The sequence below is a fragment of the Epinephelus moara genome, chromosome 21 (genome assembly GCF_006386435.1).
Source record: "Epinephelus moara isolate mb chromosome 21, YSFRI_EMoa_1.0, whole genome shotgun sequence".
In the NCBI taxonomy this organism is placed as follows: domain Eukaryota; kingdom Metazoa; phylum Chordata; class Actinopteri; order Perciformes; family Serranidae; genus Epinephelus; species Epinephelus moara.
Window position 1 is genome coordinate 8,169,988 of NC_065526.1, and position 17,165 is coordinate 8,187,152.

The 17,165-nt window shown below is 40.6% G+C and overlaps 1 protein-coding gene across 3 annotated transcripts in view; it reads left to right on the forward strand.

Annotated features, from left to right (window-relative positions):
* Positions 1–17,165, forward strand: part of LOC126382873 (dipeptidyl aminopeptidase-like protein 6) — a 145,880-nt gene that overhangs the window by 102,887 nt on the left and 25,828 nt on the right. For all 3 annotated transcript variants that reach the window (XM_050032993.1, XM_050032994.1, XM_050032992.1), the window contains 5 exons: positions 1,158–1,252; positions 1,362–1,436; positions 3,606–3,658; positions 4,134–4,215; positions 15,654–15,774. In XM_050032993.1, coding sequence (XP_049888950.1) covers positions 1,158–1,252; positions 1,362–1,436; positions 3,606–3,658; positions 4,134–4,215; positions 15,654–15,774 — 426 coding nt within the window. The remainder of the gene's footprint in view (positions 1–1,157; positions 1,253–1,361; positions 1,437–3,605; positions 3,659–4,133; positions 4,216–15,653; positions 15,775–17,165) is intronic.

Consider the following 17,165-nt stretch of genomic DNA (forward strand, 5'->3'; position numbering starts at 1 on the left):
AAATATGAACCTGAGAAAAAGCATAATAGGTCCCCTTTAAAAGAAAAAGAAAAGTGTTTGCCTTCCAGAGAGTTTAAGGCCACCTAAGGACAAGCTTCAAATGAAAGCAAAACATGCACAACAGTGTTAAATCCTTTGATTCTCAGAACATTGACCTTTCATTTCTAAGGTAACCAAGGAAAGCAATTCTGTCATTTAATGGTATCTTCTCATAAAAGGGGAGACTTCTTTACAGCGCGGGATGAAAAGGACAACAGCATTAGAACAGTCCGCGGGGGAAGACAAGCTGTGCCGAGTGCTAGCCTGGACACATCACACACTCTCAGCCTTTTTAAAGACTCTTTTTCATTTGGAGATGTTTTGAAAATAGAAGTGAGGCCTGAGATGGACCCAGCAGTGAGCAAAACAGCCTGCATTAAACATAACTGCAACTATTTAGCAGGAATGTCTGCAAGCTTACTGGGAATACTGATTAGAAATGTTTTCAGTGATATACCTCTTAAAATCAGCTGTGCTCTACCTGCTCAGCACCGAACGACACACAGACAAAGTTAGCATATAGCAGGGGAACACAGTGGAGCATTTAATAGCTAAAGAGCCAGATACTGACCAGTCAAAGCTAGAAGATATTGGACTTGCATTCATCAGATGGACAGGAAGTAGACCTAAAATTAGTGCTAATTTTGCTTCACGTCTGCTGGATGTGTCAACAAGTGACTTTTTACCATATCATCCTAAAAGGCCATGCCATACGTTGTGTTTACAGCTTGTTTCCAGTGCCCCAAAGTGGCCAAAAAAATCAGTTAATGTATTTTTTTCACCACCAATATCTGCATTTATCTTTGCAAATAACTTCCAGTAACATAGAAGCAAATGTATTGCCATTGAATATGAGTAGGAGACCTTCCCTTGCATGTCAGACATTTGAAAGGTAATGAAATATATAATAAATTGCAGATAAATTAGTCAATAAAATAAATACATATGATTTTAAAAAGGAGCAAGATAGTGTATATTTGCTTAGTCAAGATAATTGATAAAGGTAAAAGGAGGAAAAGACACTATTAAGACACTGCAGAGTGATCTGGATATAGAGACTATATAGTGGTTTCTACCATCTCCCTCTCTGATCGTTGTTTTTTAATTGCCATTTACAGACAATGAGCTGCTGTATCGTACAAGGGAAGGGGATGTTGTCAAGTTTAACGTCGACACAATGGAGAAAACTGTTATTGTGCTGAACCAGCTGTTTGTGAGTATCATCTTTCTTCTTCACTTTACTTCAAGAGCAGTAAGTATACTCTCTACCATTGTTGCAGTGGGTGTGTTACAACTGTGAGTGTGTTTTCTGACCCATCCAGGACAGAGCTAAAGCCGAGAGGTACCAAGTGTCTCCAGACATGCAGCATGTCTTGTTCGCCTTTGAAGTAAAACCGGTGAGAAACCTTCCGAGTGCTGTCTTGCACAATCTGATTTTTACAGATGATGTCCTTTTTTAAAGGGAAACGTATGTATTTTTTCAATCTGAACCGTGTTTTCCATGTTTTTGTGTGTAAGTTTCTTTTGGAGACAACTCGTTCTGAAATTGGTCCAGTATGGAGGGAGAGCGCTGTAGTCTGCAGCGGCTAAACAGGCTGCAATGTAACGGCTTTGAATTCTCATTCTCATACTTGTTGCAGGAAGGTGGTAGCCCTTTTTACACAGAGCTTGCACTATAGGGCTGCTACCACATCCCTTCTTATGCTGCCTTTACAATTTTACACAGAAACAAACAACAGTGGCATAATTTCATTTCAATGTGTGAATTTAGACAGATATCAGCATCGTGGAATCAAAAGAGGCGTGACATATAACAACGTCTACGTCTAGTGTGACATATAACATGCGTAGGCAGCGTTTTCTAAACAATAACAAGGTGCCAAAACAATCCTTTACAGTCTCTGTGGCCTCTGTTCAGAAGGTAAGGAGCTCCTGGACCTCACTGTTTTCCCAATTTGTAGACATTTTCGGCCACTGTTCTTCTTCTTTGAGTTAGCCACTAACTGCTAATAACAACTTTTTAAATCTTCCGCAGCAGGTTGCATGCATAACATGCATCAAAACGTCACACCCGTGCCACCCAAGATCCTGTCCTTGTCAGATGTCCCATCTATACAGATCGTTTCAGCACTGTTACTACCTCTGTTCACGGCTCAGAGGCAAGACAACTTTGTCCCACCATTCCACTCTTGTACCTTTTATACAGAACAACGACGTAGCGTAACAGGGCGATATTCCCACCTTGAACAGGCAGTGTAAAAGGGGCTAATGTTCGTGAGAGGTGGAGAGAGGAGTGCCGGGGAGAAATTGTTGTGTTGGCGTACACAAAGCATCACTTAGTGTTGTCTTAAAGATTTTCAGTGTCATAGCTGAATATTTAGTTGATTTCAACAATGTGTAAAAGAGATTTCAGAACAAGACTTCTCGTTGAGCGAGACTTTGTTACACACAATGACAAACAAAATCAAGTGAAAAGTGTTTAATTCCTCTGTAAGGCCTTTTCCACAATGTTGTCAGATACTTTAAAAAACAACCTGAGCCTGTCAGTGGCAAAAACAAGCTTTTAGTGAGTCTCATTCATGAAACTTGAGCAGAACGAATTTGTGTTTAAACTGTTCGCAGAAGGAAATTTACGTGTATTTCGGCATTCAACAATATGTTAGAAGGTATTAACAAAATCTACACCTGCTTCTGACTGTCCATAGTGCTTGTGTTAATAAGACGTCAATTTTGCTAGTAATTGTTAGAAATTACACTTTCAATTAGTATTGTGCTCTGTTATGTTTGCAATAGGCAGATGCCTTTTAAAACTCATTAAACTAAACATGACAAGATATTAGAAATATAACACATTTAGCTAAATAGTTGGCAGTTAGCAGATCCTGTAGCTGGTTCTTACAACAGAGGACACAGAGTTAACGCACCTGTCACCTCCTTCAAGGCCTTTGATTTACCTGTCCCTGTCACACCACTACTAACAGAAGAAAATAAAATGTTTTTCTCAACCCCACTTCACCTAAAATAGTCTCAAGATCAGAAAGGTTTTTCTTTCTCACTCTGTGTCTTTGTTTGCTCCATATTCGCAGGTCGATAGGATGCACCAATCCATAGTAATTATCAGCGTCTTATATTGCTGTCACTGGCTATTCATGGACGGGGATGTATGCTAATTGCTGGCAACGAGAGCACGCTGTCAATTTTCAGTTGATCGGCATTCATGAACATACACACGTGCCTACAATCAAAGTTAAGTTTTCTGCAGCGTTCATAAATCCAGTGTAGGTTTTCAGTACCAAAGTTTTTTTATGTGCAAATCTACTCACAGATTTACTAACATTTCATGCATGAGACACAGTGAACAAAAAACAATGGTGCCAAATGCCTCGAGAGGTTACACTGCAGCCTGTTTCACAACTGACAACCACAGCCCTCTCTCTCAATGCCAGACCAGTTTCAAAGATTGTTGTCTACATTGGTTACTTAGACACAAAAAACATGGGAAAATAGGGTCCAGGTTGAGGTATATCGAGGTTTTATTTTAACTGTGATGGTGTTTGTCTCTGCAGATCTACCAACACTCCTATTTGGCCAAGTACATTATTTACAGCCTTGTGACACAGTAAGACCCACCTCTGTTGTTTCCTCTTTCATTGCCTGTCTCCTTTTGGTCCTTTCTCTGCCTGTAGTCCTCCTTTAGATCTGTGACTGGACAATAATCTGCCCTCAGCCTGACCTCTTGTAGGCAGTCTACTGACGTCAGCCCCATTTACCTGCTTTCACTGCCTTTGTGGGAATGCGTTTAAGTTCAATTTGGTTATGTGTGCCGCGCTCAGCCTGGCCTGCTTTTAGCCTTTCATCCATCTCTGTCTGCTTATTTCCCTGCTGCTCTGTATTTGTAGTGAACCAAGCAAAGTCAGCTTGTGCTAAAAAAAGGATGTGGATGATTGATGAGGCCTACAGTGAGGGAACGAGCCAAAAGAACACACAACTTCTTTGCTCTGAGTGTGCATTTGTATCCAGATACACATTGTGTGTTTATCGTACATATATACAGACAAATACTGTACTCGTTCTTTACTGTGCTGTCTCCACAGGGAAACTTGGCCTCTGAAACCTCCTGAAGTGCATGAAGCTGTCCTGCAGTTTGCTGGATGGGGACCTCGAGACAAGCAGCTGGTAAGGAGGCCGTACCCTCGAGATTACCCTCTGTGAATACTGGCACACTGGTGGAGATCTGTCAGAATCAGCCTTGGCATTGCAGACGAGGCAACGAGGGTTTGTCACAGTTGAACAGACAAATGTTGCAGTGATAAGAGGTTTATGTGCACTGTAATGACCACGTTAAGGATTTCCAGGGTGAGCTCTCCTTGCTTTGACCTCTGTCAGTGTCACTGAGAAGCCAAACAATTTGTACCTTCACGACTTTGTGGCAACACATGAGCTGGTGAGAGCCACAGCGGCAGATGGCATCTAGGTGGCACAGCCTGTGGCTTGGACAGTCTGGGATTGCTGGTGGGGGGAGCAAACACTTGGCACTGACTGTGTGCGTGTGTGTGTGTGTGTGTGTGTGTGTGTGTGTGTGTGTTTGAACAGCTATCTTTGAGAGAACCAGTTTGAGTTTTAGGCCTTCACAAAGAGAATGAGAGTGAGAGCATTTTGGGAAAGTGAGGACATCTTGGCCGGTCCTCACCTTCAGACGGACCTTCAAAGGCCTGTTTGAGGGTTAAGATTTGGTTTTAATAGGGTTTGCACAAGGTGCTTGAAGTGCTTGACTTTTGAGGGGAAATAATAAAGTACTGGAATACCTTGAATATAGCCCCATTTTTTAACAAAGTGCTTAAAGGTCCAGTGTGTGATGCTCAGTTCAAACCAAAGATTCACCATGAGACGAGTTGAAACATGCGACTACTTGCAATGCACCGTTCTGCGGCGTTCTAAAAACCTGCCGGTTCACACCAATGCAACTAGATGAGATGGTGTATCATCTCTATGCAACAACTTTCTGTATTTCTGTTCTGATTTGCAGCTTTTCAGGTTTATTTTGTGGCTGAATATAATTTGTAGCTTCTTAAATCTGAATGAGGATAGTGATAGTGAGATACTGGCTACAGTTGCATTTGTAGTAGTGATGAAACGGTGGAAAACAGAAACAAAACGAGCATCAGATGGACTGTATTCATAATAAATACGTCGCAATAACATATGTAACCAGCGCCAACTAATCAGTCAATGGGAATGTGTGTGTGTGTGTGGGGCATAAGCACACACAGCAAGCAGCAGCAGTGACCCACTGTCCGACACCGGCACACTGTGAGTACGGAAACAGAGGGCTCGGCGGGGATGGAGCACCTGCCGCAGCATGCAAACACGTTGTCTGCGGTCATTTTGGCTTGACCAGCAGATTTTGCTACAAGCTGACTGGCTGTAGAAACAGGTGACGAGCTTTACGTTCTAAAACCAGCCGCTGGCGATTTGACCAGCTGAGTTGCAGGTGACATCATCAGCCGGCTTGAGTCAAGTAAAAACAGCAAGTTCACACCGCTGCAACTTTTCTCTGCAACGTTCTAAAATGGTTTTGTGTCATTGCGAATCTTTGGTCTGAACTGGGCTTAGGATTCAGTAGCATCTAGTGGCGAGGTCGCAGAGCTGAAACTTGTAGGAGAGCTATGGGGGCCTGACGCAAAACTGCAATAGCTCTGTCTAGATCCAGTATTTGATTGGTCCGTTCTAGGCTACTGTCAAACTAAATGGCGGACTCTGTAGAAGAGGACCTGGTTCGCATGTAGATACAAATGGTCCATTCTCAGGTTACAAAAACACAACAACTGTTATTTTCAGGTGACTATAAACCAATGAAAATATAGTGATGAATGTTATATACTATTTCTGCCAATAGGTGGCCCTAAATCCTACATGCTGGACCTTTAAAAACCACATTATGCTGTTTAATATTTTGACAAAAGTTTTGTTCATCTAGTCATGTTCCTTAAATTACAGCAACCAACAATCCAGCATAGTATACCTTTAAGGTTCACTTTGGAATTAGGTTAAGGTTAGGGTAATGACCAAAATACATGGGTCACGGTCACGCTGATAGAGCAGTGTAGAGTTTTTCGCCTGCTACATTTGCTTGGTCTTCCCAGCTTTTGGTTTGTGCCAGCCTCACCTGCACTTGTTTATGCAGGGTTTGATAGCATACATAATATTAACTGGCACTGAAGTAATTAACTGGGTTGTTTTAACTAAGGCTGCATTGATTTGATTGATTTATTTTAATGTGAAATGTAAAAACACCCACTTGCTCTGCTGCTTGACACTGCCTCTGGTACAATGAGGTATGCATTCCTTTTTACCATTTTTAAACAGATTGTGCTCATTGTTACACAGATCTGTGTAGGTTTTACCTGTTGGAGGACTGCAGAGCCACGTGTAGAGAAAGAAATAGAGCGCCTGCGTAAAGATAACTTAAAGTAGTGTGGTTTCTGTGTGGGCAAGCATGGTTTCTATGGTCAGTGTAGCAGCTTCAGTTTATTATAATGGACTCGGTCTCCTGTGGGCGTGCCATGATGGCAGACATGTCACGCTGCAACCGTGTCCCTTGTGTTATGGCTGTGATGGTTGGGGTAAGTCATTTAGGTCTTGTTCAGACTGCCAGCCCAAATCCATTTCTTGGCATATCCAGATTGTGTCCAGATGTATTTTAGAAAGTCTGGACAGCAAAAAAACCACATTAAACTCAATTACTTAACATTACTTAGGTGACGTAATTAAAACAGCTACATTACTTTTAAAGGTAACCTTCTGATCACCAGCGTAGCTCAGAGTTACTGACGCCTACATCATTCCTGCAGCAACCCATGCAGATAGGTTGGTGATGTCTGGACACTTAAATCCAATCTCACCACTTGCAAATAGCAGTGTCACCCGCCGAATCTGGGCAGAGATGTAAAATGCACCAGTTGATTGGAGACAGTTTGTCTAGTTGGAGAAACAAAATTAGTGTCCTCAGTTTGGTTTCACTGCAATTCTGTTTGGCATTTCCGTAATTTATTTTCTTTACTGTACACTATGATGTGTCTAACAAAGAGGAGATTGAGCTTTGAAAAGCTGAAATAATTATAGAATAAAGCCTGCTAAACTATTTCCCTGAAGTCCTTGGATTTAAAACATCTCTACTCCAGACACTGATTAATTAATGGATGTTTATTATATAAGAATATTTTAGTCATGAAAAGAATAAAACCACAGATATCTTGATCTTGTGTAAATAGTCTGGTTAGTCTTTGTATCTGTGCTGTCAGTTGATCTAAAACTATTAAAACATCCACACCATTACTTAATGATTAACTTTTTAAAATGTATTAATTTATTCTCAAGGACATTGCACATTGATCAACATCACTGTAGATGTTCAGTGTTGAGCTGCTTTCACACCGTTGAGGCTACCAGCTATAACAGCTGCTTACCTGCAAGAGCATTTTGCAGGTATGTGTAAATTGTAAAGTGTTTTTAAAAATGGCTGCTGCCACCACGGTCAGCAGCTGTGATGCCAGGCAGGTGCTCTAGGGCAGTGGTTCCCAACTGGTGGGCTGTTTAACATTTTATTTTAGAGTACTGTGAATTTCTGACACAGAGCTTTTATTTTGAAGTGTCATTTCCTGCTGTAGAGTGAGTGACTAATGGACAGGTACTTGACAGAGACAGCAAAGTAGCTCAACTACACGGCCAAACATAAGCATGGTTCTGAATATATATAACTGTGTGGACCTTGAACAAATGACAAAGGAGAAATCTGGACCCTGTGGCTGGACCTGTTGGGACCACTGCTCCAGGAAACATTGGCAGAAGTGTAAGCTAGCTTGTAGCTGCATTCTGTAGTAAGACAAGAGACATCACTGACATTACCAAAGATTTCTACATATTTGGAGAATTTACCAGTCATCTGAAGTTTGGTGTGAATGTTTTCTCAGGACCAGTTTTTCTTCTGGTTGTTCTTCCAAGAAGCTTGCGCAGTAATTCCGGGTATTCAAACACCAACATTATCAGATCCTCCAATTTGTCATGTTTCTAGATTTGTGATGCTATTTGCTATTTGATCAGCTAAAGCCAGGTGGCAACTGCTCAACATGGTAAATTCAGCATGGCAGAGCAAAATCTGTGTGCGTTCACGTGAGAAGAGTTATTTTGATATCACCAGATGTCAAAATAACCATTAAAATAGTAAACAGCATGCACAGTTAACATTGCTGGCAGGTAGACTCTCTGGAAGGCTTAGTGACTGAAAATTCAGCTTTCTCAGATTTGAGGTGTAGTGACAAATTTAGGCCAGAGCAAGTGAAATTTTCAAGATAGAAAGGTCAACGTGGGGTCAAATTGAAGCTTATCAAATTGGGATGTTTTCTATGTACAAGCGAAGCAGTGATATTAAACAGAAAGTGATGAAAAATAGTAATTTTTTATGAGAATTTGTCAAACGGACAGTCATTTTTTTTGTTTTTTGGGGGACGTTGTGTGTGATATTTTGAAATAAAATGGCAGCAAACCCCAGAATCTTATTTTGCTGCTTTCCCCTTTGTGTCAGAATACTCCTTGCCAAATTTCATACTTGTATGACTATTTATGCCATCGTAGTGCCCTAATATTTTTATTAAGATAATTCACCAGAAACATGTCCCAAAAAGGGGTTTTGGGCCCCCTGAGACCAAACGGCCCCGAGTTGGGGATGCTCGTCATCAACCTGTGATAGCCCAAGGTCAGTGTTGGGCTTTAAAAAATGTAAAAATTACTCATTACTTGTTACTCTTTTCAAAAGTATTACTTTACATACAGTATTACTCCCTGCCAACAGTGATTCGTTACACTACTCATTATATTACTTTTCCGTTACACCCCATAAAATTGGTATTTGCATATCTCCCTCAAATTGAGATGTACGCCTCTGTGTGAATGTCAGAGTAATCGCCGTTAATTGTAGCTAAAGCTAGGTAGCTTCTATTTACCTGGGGGTATTCTCTTTCCTGTGACAGGTATTTTCCCAAGGCTCTGCCTGAAACACGGAGAGTCACTCATGGAGCAACATTTCATCCACCACATATCCATCCACCAGCTTCATCACTTCTTTGTAGCTGCAGCTGTCCATGATTAAAATACAGTTTTGGTTGTTTCGGGCTACAGCTGATCTCCGGCTCACCTTTGGTGGGGTGTATTTCCTGGAGCTTGACGTTGTTGTGTTGTGGGTCATAGTAGCCGAGGTGTTTTAGACTGGAGGTTTAAGGACATGTTGTTTGCAGTGGAAAGAGTTTTAGTCCGACTACCTGCAGCAACAGTGTTCTTGTCATCTTTCCTTTTGACAAAACCAAAGTAATGGGAATATTTCCAGCTGCTTAGGTAAAAGTTTCCAACTAGCTTGCTGCTTTATTACGTGCAGGCGCAGCACAACGATTACTAAATAAGTCTGCTGATGTGACTGTTGTATTTCAAGTCAGTAGTGATGTGATCACAAAAGTAACATTGTAAGTAACATTATTACTGAAATTTCATTAGTAATTAGTTACACTACTCGGTACTGGAAAAAGTAATATTATTACTGTAACGCGTAACTAGTAATACAGAAACCATCATGAGGGCTGGACCTGGCTCCCGGCCTGACATGGGCGCTGCATTCAATCCAACATGCTCCACCCTGCTGATGTAAATACTCACTAGTAAAACAAATGTGTATAAATCCGCAGCTTAAAATAGTCCACAAAGAAATGTAGCATTTACTGCTATTTGAGTGATGCTGCCTAAAAGTAACAGCTAACTATTTAGCCTTTATAAGAAATGAAACAATATATTTGTGACACATTTTTAAATATTTACATCATCAGTGGAAATTAATGGGCTTGGAGCGACAGTGATGGGGTGATAAAGTCAGAAAGGATTGAAAACAACTAAAACATTGTTAGTTTTGTTCTTTTAATGCAATTTGTTGGCAATGAAAAAAAAATATGTCAGACTTGTCCTTTGGTGAGCTGCCATTGATCTGAGCACCTGCTAGTCTTTTGTTTTATTCTCTCGCCTACTCTAATGTATATTTATATATATATATATATATATGTATATGTTGACTTTAAATTTGTTTCTGTTTGGATTGCGGTGCTTAGACAACACACCGCCCCGTGTTTCATCATATTACTTCAAAGCTTTGTCTTCCTCCATAATTGCTCTTATCGTATCATTGGCTTAAATTATAGATACGTTGCTGTGAGAAAATATTAACGTTTCAAGTGTGCGATGAGACTTTGCCTGCTGAGGAAGGAAAGCAGATTAATTTGCATACAGTAATAGTGTACCTGATTGTTCCCTTCCGCAATGCTATTACTGTAGCTCCTGTTTGATTTAATGAACAGCCGAGGTCATGCGAGAAAAAATGTGACGAGCTCTCGTCTTTAGTCTCCGTCTGACCTTTTTCTTTCCCCCCTCACAGTTTCTGAATGTGATGATTTTCTAAGTTTATCAGAATGAGAGGAGTTTATAATCAGCTGCTTCATCAGCACATGAAGACGAAAGGTGCGCGTGAGTGTTTGTGGCGTTGTGGCTGTGTGCAGTGAAGCGTCAGATGTACAGTGAGATGGATCCTGCAACGCTCCCCTCATTAAGCCGCAAGCAATTACTCTACCGTGACAGAGCAATCAGTGAGGCTGGGTCAACACACACACACACACTCACACACAAACCTGAAAAAGAGATTATATTGACACGAGAAGAAGGGGGAGGAAGAAAGGGATGGATTTAAGAGGTAAAAAAAAAGGAAACAAATGAAAGTACCGCATGGCAATGCTTCACAAACACCCAGGCACATGTACACACACTCACACACAAATAAGAAACCCTGCTATTCGGGCTCCACAGGTATCTTTGATGCTGCTACTTTCATCTCTCCACCCTTTTGAAATGAAGCCGTTTGTTTATTCTATTTTCTCTCATCTAAATCCCTTGAAGACTGAAAAGTCATTGAATGAGCGAGCGTTTAAGTCAAGAGATTGCCACCTGCTTTTCAGAGGCCATTCAGGATCATTTACGACTAAATGCTGTAATGGGTTCTCTGTCTCTCGCACCCGGAGACTTCATGTATCTCCTTTAATCGTACCATGAAGCTGAATCGATGTTTTGAGGTACAGCTTTGAGGCAGCTTCGACGGAGATATAATTCATAATAATTAGAATACTGAAAACTAGATTTTTATGTAACTCTTTGAAAGCCGCCTATGATTTTTATTATGTCCCGTGGCGGTTTTGCAACATACGCCAACCACCAGCTTCCTTTGCTTTACACAGCCCTGCATTGATCTGTTTTCCTCAGATGTTGATCCCACAATATAAAACTTTGATTTTCTCAACAGCCGCCATAGATCAGAGCAAAAGTAGCCATGTCTTTCTCTTTTTTGATTCTTGCGCTGGCGATTGGAGGCTCAGATTTAACTGAAGAGGTTTCAGCTGACAGCCCAGTCACACCAACACGGCCTGTGCTTCAGATACCAATCAGCCCCACATTCACGTCCCTCGTACTGGCACCAGGCAAAGCAGAGAAAACACTGGAGTGGATTGACGGAGGGTTTCTAAGTGTCACACACTTATCTGCCAGCGGTGTGTCTTAATTCCTTCAGGCGGTGCCATCGCTGCTGCTTAAATCAGCAGTCTATCCCGCAGTTTAGCTCAGCCGTCGCCCACCCTCAGGAGACAGCATAATGTCTCAATAAACACAGGGGGTGAAAGAAAAGATGTGTGTATGTGCCCGCAGGGCGTCAGCCAGCTCCGGCGCTTCGATTAGCAACAGAAAGGGTTTCATACTGCTTTGGAGAGGAATTCATCTCAAACTGTAATTAGGCAAATATCTGTTAATACACTGCTTAAGGCAGGTGTTGTCTGAGACTGTATTAACTTGTTGAGTGGGTGTTTCTGGATTTAGATAAAGTCGTGTTGTGATAAAAAGCCACAGGTGGGTTTAGTGTGAAGGCTCGTACTAGATAGAAAGAAGTGAGACACAGAGAAGAAGTCGTCCCAGCTTTGCACCACAGGAAATATAACTGCATGTTTTAGCCTAGTACCCTTTTAACCTCTTATTTATTACATTGTCAATCATTTTTAATGACTCTGAACTCTGATATTAAAGAATTAATGACACAGACATGAATACACATCTCAGTCAAACATGTCTGTGAGACAGTGACACAACAGACATGGAGCAACATTAGCATTCATTTGGAGTCGTGTTTCGGTCCTCCTCATTAATGTAACTCCACACATTCACTGTTTTTGCTTCCCCGAGGGAAATATCAGGCTGTGCATTCAAAATATATGCATGGTTGTATGTAAGTGTATGATGTGAATAAGTATGAATGTACTGTATGGGTGCGTTTATTTTATAGAATTATATATGGATGTAGTTGTGATGTTTAATGCAAATTCTGCATCTCAACTGCATCTTCTCATTCAGCTGTTATCTGTATATCTATCTATGTATTCTGTGTAATTCGATAAGCTTTATTGGCATGACTTGTGTGTTGCCAAAGCAGAATTACAATTTAAGACCATAAAAATTCAAAAATAATTTAACAACACCCTTGCCATATTTCCTATGTGTTAAGATGGGTGTATATATTTCATTTCTATTTTATTAATTTGTTATTTCCTAATTATGGTGTATTTGTTTCACCTGCAATGCCATTATACGGGTCGTGTGATGGCCTCTGATTGGTTCCTGCCAATATATAGGTGTGGCCATGTTATATGTTTTGAAAGACCTGCAGTGGTGGAAACATGTTGGCTCTTTTAATGATTCAGCCACAACAATAAAGGCTTTTTAATATTTCCTTTCTCGTTTTTCTGTATTTTTTCGGAGAGCCTGGATTGCCTTCCCGTCGATCCAGTTAACAATAATGTATTATTACAAATGCATTAATATAAATTTTAAGGGAAAAAACTTATTAAGTGAAGGAGTAAATAAAAAGGCAGAGAGTGAGCTGTGAGGAGATGAACTACATGTTGTTGTGTTGGCTGTCTCCAAGGCTGTGACATGCACTGACATATTTTGCTGTTTCTAGGTTGCTGACCTTATTTTCTCTGAGTAGATGTTGCGTTGTAGTCTGGTCAGAGAGTGGAGTTTACATTTAATTTTTGCAAAGAATATTGTTCTGATGTCTTCATATGTGCCAGACTGTAGCAGGAAGTGTTGCTCTGTCTCCACCTTCACCTGTCTCTGAGGACACAGCTGACACAGCCTGTCTTCTCCAGGCAGCCATGTCTGCCAGTCTCTGTGTCCAGGCTGTGATCACTGAGTCCCTTCACAGTCAGTTTCTGATGTGTCACAGCGGTCAGATAGTTTGCCATCATGTACTGTCTGTGTAGGGCCAAATAGCACTGAAGTTTGTTTTGGGTTTTTGTGATAGACGTCCAATAGTTGATGTAGTTTTCTTTTTCTTTTGCAATAATTTGGTTGGAATGGATTGTGTGAGGGTTGTCCTGAGGGCTTGTGCTATCTATCTATCTATCTATCTATCTATCTATCTATTAGGGGTGTAACGGTACACAAAAATCTCGGTTCGGTACGTACCTCGGTGCACAAGTCACGGTTCGTTTTTTTTCGGTACAGTAATGAAAAAAATAGACAACTATTAAATATCTTTTACTTATTGGTAACCTTATTAAAACATACCACCACAGCAGTTAACTCTTTTTACACAATTTTTGAATGAAACAAATATATATAAAATCCTGCTTTTTCACATTGTTTGAATGAAAATAGAAATATAAAAGTGAAAAATAAAATCCTGCTGTTTTTTTAACACATTTTTTGAATGAAAAATATAAATATACATTTCTGCTTTAACAGTTTTACTCAATTAAAATAAAAAGTATAGTGCAGCTGGTCAGCTTTAAAGCCTGCTCAGATTCAGTTTTACTAGGAACTTACTTAGCTTTCCCACTTTGTTAAAGTGCAGTAAACAAAACATGCTTATATCTAAAGTGCAGCTTAAACAATTTTACTCAACTCCAATGGCGTTGATTATTTCTTTAGCGCGATGGTCAGGGAAACGCTCTTTCTTTTTAAACGACGACGATATCGTAGTTTGCACCAGATTGCTTTTTCTAGTCGTGCCGGTTAACGTTCAAACTCGGGTGGTGTCGCTTTAGATGCGTTAGCATGTTAGACGTGTTTCCAAGTACATACCCGACCGCTGTTCTGCAGTGTCGGCACACTGCTTTTGTCTTGTCAACTTGTTTATTTCCATCTTCGTATTTTACCCTGAAACCAAAGTGTTCCCAAACGGAGGACTTAAGGTTTGCGGGTGGGTCTTCAGGTTCGTCAGGCTCACTTGCCATGTTGTCAAAATGCGAGAATGCGCTGCACAAAGTGAAAGCGGAGATTTACGGGACTCGGTGTGTCATTCAATTATGTCCGTCGGGGAACTAGATATTTTAAATGGTTTGGCTCGCAAAAACGGAATTAAAATAAAACAAAATAAAATAAAATAATATCCTGCGCCCAATAATTCGGTACAGGGTCGTGCCGAATCGAAAGTCGCGTACCGAACGGTTCGACACAAATACATGTACCGTTACGGCCCTACTATCTATCTATCTATCTATCTGTCTATCTGTCTGTCTGTCTGTCTGTCTGTCAGTCTGTCTATCTATCAAACCACTGAAACGAAAGATTTCTTTTTCAAGAACGACTTGGCCAAATGAGGCAAAAACATTGTCACAACAATAAGCACAAACATGCAAATACAACTGTCACACAAAAAGTTATAATACACAGTTTTAGTAGACTGCTACTCACCCAGTCCTTTAAAACTGATTGATATGTTTGAACATATAGGAAGAAAATTACAAACATTGAGCACATGAAGAAAAGAGGAAAAAAGAGTGGTCCTTGTACTCAAATTTGATTTGAGGTTTTATTTTGTTCTACTTCCTGTACTTATTTTTTTTTTTTTTTTTTTTTTTTGGTGCGGTTGTTACAGAGGGGTAAGTGGACAACAATGCCACTTTGGATATAATTATTGGTTACAATCTAAAAGATTGTTTTGTTTTTGTTTTTGAGTTTATAAAGTGAGAAAATGACGATCAGATATGAATAAGCTTGTTTGTGATGTGTGTGCCTTTAAGTCTTGTTTTGTATTGTTGTTTTTTAAGATTGTGGGTCTTAGTTTTGCTAGATGAAAAGTGTTCATTGTACATACTGAAAAATCAAAATAAAATGTTATTAAAAAAAAAAAAAAAATTGGCTGATATTCCCTCATGGTTATCAGCTCAGACAATTTCAGGTCCTTCTGCACATCATCCCAGGAGGAAGGGGCACCATATTTAAAAGCATTTTTGCCTAGTTGTGTTCAAACCTTGGGGCCCAACATGTACACAAAAGGGACCTGCCAAAGGAGAGATTTATAGATATAAAAACCAAGCAATGCAAAAGTCTGCATACATACAGAGATGGCCATTTGGCGGCAGCGTACAGTGTGATTTCCACAGCCAGTTAAGAAATGTAAAGCACAGTTGTAACAGTGTCCGTACAGCATACAGTGATACAGACACTAATGATTGTTCTTCCTTCTGCTGTTCTCTGTCCAGATCTTCATATTTGAAAACAACATCTACTACAGATCTGCAGTAGATAACCGAGCCATCCGCCTGGTTTCCACTGGGAAAGAGGGAGTCGTCTTCAACGGCCTCGCTGACTGGCTGTACGAGGGTAAGACAGCTACAGACACAGTTACACCAAAAACACGACGACGCTCAGGGTAACATCACATCCCTCAGTAACGTGTTGCAAATAGTGGACTTTCTCTAAACTTCAAAGGCAGAGCAGGAACTTCTGTCACCTTATAAGCTCACAAAACTTAGGAGAAGTCTAAAAATACATTACATGGCCAAAAGTATGTGGACACCTGTCATTGATGTGCTATTGTATCACCCTTTCACTCTCCTGGGAAGACTCTTCAAGATGTTAGAGCCTGTCAGGGATCTTCTAACGCTCAGCCACAGAGCATTATTAGTGAGGATGGATCCTGATGTTGTGTGATAAGGTCTGGCTAGCAGCCGGCAGTTCAGTTCATCCCAAAGGTGTTCTGTGCAGGTCAGTCAAGTTCATCATATCAAACTCAGAAAATCTTTTGATTCAGGCCTCACTTTGTGCTCGAGGGCGTTGTCACGTTGAAAAGTAAAAGGCCTTCCAAGAAACTGCTGCCTCAGATTCTTAAAGCACACTGTTGTCTTAGATATCACTGTATACAGCAGTGTTACAATTTCCCTTAAATTTGCGTCAAAGGTGGAGTATGCAATTCTAGTCCAATACAATTTTTTTTTTAAATTCAGTGAATATCTCCTTACAGTCCTCTAGCTGTCTGTTCTGTGTGTGTGCCGAAACGAAAAGTCTGGAATAAACAAAGTGGTTCAAAACGAGCCAAACAACACGATGCTGGCTTCTCTCCCTCCTTGAAGTTCTCGCCAACGAGGAACAGAGCTACACCTTGATAGTAATGAAACATAAATAACATCAGAGATATTACCAGAGCTTCTGAAGGAGCAGGAGGAGTGTGTTTGTTTGGGTGATGAGTTCAAATATTAACAATCTTTCTCCAGAATTGATAAAAGGTGATATGTTATCACCTTTTAAGTTGATATGGCGAATGTGTTAGCAAACAGGTGATGATTTACACATTCAGCAAACACAGAGCAACATTAGCATTCATTTTAAGTTGTGTTTCTGTCCACCTCATAGATTTAAGTCCAATATTCACTCTGTTTTTGGTTTCCTGAGGGAAATATTCTGTTCTTTACAAGCCACTTTATTAGGTACTCCTAGCTAGTGCCAGGTTGGACCCCTTTTCCCTTCAGAACTGCCTTAATTCTTTGTGGCAGCTGCTGCAGATTTGTCGGCTGCACATCCATGATGAGAATCTCCCATTCCACCACATCCCAAAGGTGCTCTATTGGACTGAGATCTGGTGACTGTGGAGGCCACTGGAGTACAGTGAACTCATTGTCATGTTCAAGAAACTAGTTTGAGATGATTTGAGCTTTGTGACATGGTGCGTTATCCTGCTGGAAGTAGCCATCAGAAGATGGGTACACTGTGGTCAT